Below are 1,248 nucleotides of genomic sequence, written 5' to 3'. Positions count from 1 at the left end.
CATCTTTAGTTAGTAAGGAATCGAAGATATCATGGTCAGGTAAAAATATGTGAAAACATAAAAATCCTATCCCTAGTTATACCCCTAACAAACAAGGATTTTTATTATATTTAAATTAAATTAAATGAAATACTAAAACTATTTACAAATTAATCATAGAACTTCGCCTGAACATCAAAAACTTACCGAAAGTTCGGAACCATTTGAGTTTGTTCTCCCTATTTAATGCTCTCGCCAATTCGAAGCCGTACTTAAAGTCCATGGCACCTCCTATTGAAGTGTATTCATGGGGCTTTATCACGTCATCATCTGCAACAGTTAACTATTATATCATATACTAACGTTCTGAGATATATTGCAGTTCAGACTCCTGTATACCTGGATAACCTGCGACCTCTTGGTAGAAGTAGGGTCTACTGCCTTTGGGAAACCATCTTGTGTTGAGGTTGTGGACTCGCTTGTAGATAATATCCAAATCTGAGGGATCCATGTGCTTAGCAGCGTCGACTCTGGAAAGGACTAATTAATAAAAAAAAATGTCTGCTAGTTATCAATAATTGAACCATAATTATTATTATATACATAAATGATTGACAGTATTATTTTATTAAAAAATGTGAAGAAGGTCGAAGTGCGGTCAAAAAGGAACAAAAGACAGTCAACAACTATTTATTTTCCCATGTTTCACCCCGCTTTGTAGGGATTCATCAGGGCTAAAAAAGATACTAACAACTAAAAATATTTTAACAAAGTAGGATAATAAGATACAAAAAAAAGTAAACTAAGGTTCGGTTAAAAATCATGTAAATATAAGTAAAAATAAAATTATATAAAAAGTACATATATTAAAAATAAAAAAATATAGACTATTGCATTAGATTTGAAATGAACAGGAGTCGTAATAACAAATAAAAATAGGAAAGTAGAAACGAGAGAAATAAAAAAACTGAATTGCTCACCCTAAAAGCCTAAAGAAAATAAAGGAAATAACTGAGAAAAAAAAAACGAGAATAAATAAAGGTCAAGAAACCATAAATAATAATTTATTAAATAAATCAAAAATTGTATCCTTAATTTTCATACTTTTTATTTTAACAGTCCAACGTTTCGGCCATCCTCAAGGACATCTTTAATTATAAATTCTTCCTCACATTAAAAATTTTTTTTTTTTTTATTTATTATTTATTTATTGTAATTTACAACTGTACAAAATAATACAACAGGTAAATATGTAGTATGTTTCATATA

General features: G+C 29.0%; 1 protein-coding gene across 1 annotated transcript in view; it reads right to left on the bottom strand.

Moving 5' to 3' along the window:
* LOC106691334 (alpha-amylase 1) overlaps positions 1-1,248 on the bottom strand; it is a gene marked incomplete at its 3' end in the record, with an annotated part of 16,026 nt that overhangs the window by 3,164 nt on the left and 11,614 nt on the right. Inside the window, 2 exon segments of the mRNA XM_067052614.1 lie at positions 187-309; positions 379-509. Coding sequence (XP_066908715.1) covers positions 187-309; positions 379-509 — 254 coding nt within the window.

The sequence above is a fragment of the Halyomorpha halys genome, unplaced genomic scaffold (genome assembly GCF_000696795.3).
Source record: "Halyomorpha halys isolate HHAL.00 unplaced genomic scaffold, Hhal_1.1 Scaffold2255.1, whole genome shotgun sequence".
NCBI lineage: Eukaryota > Metazoa > Arthropoda > Insecta > Hemiptera > Pentatomidae > Halyomorpha > Halyomorpha halys.
The sequence above is the reverse complement of the archived record's forward strand: the minus strand, read 5'-3'. Positions and strand labels throughout refer to the sequence as shown.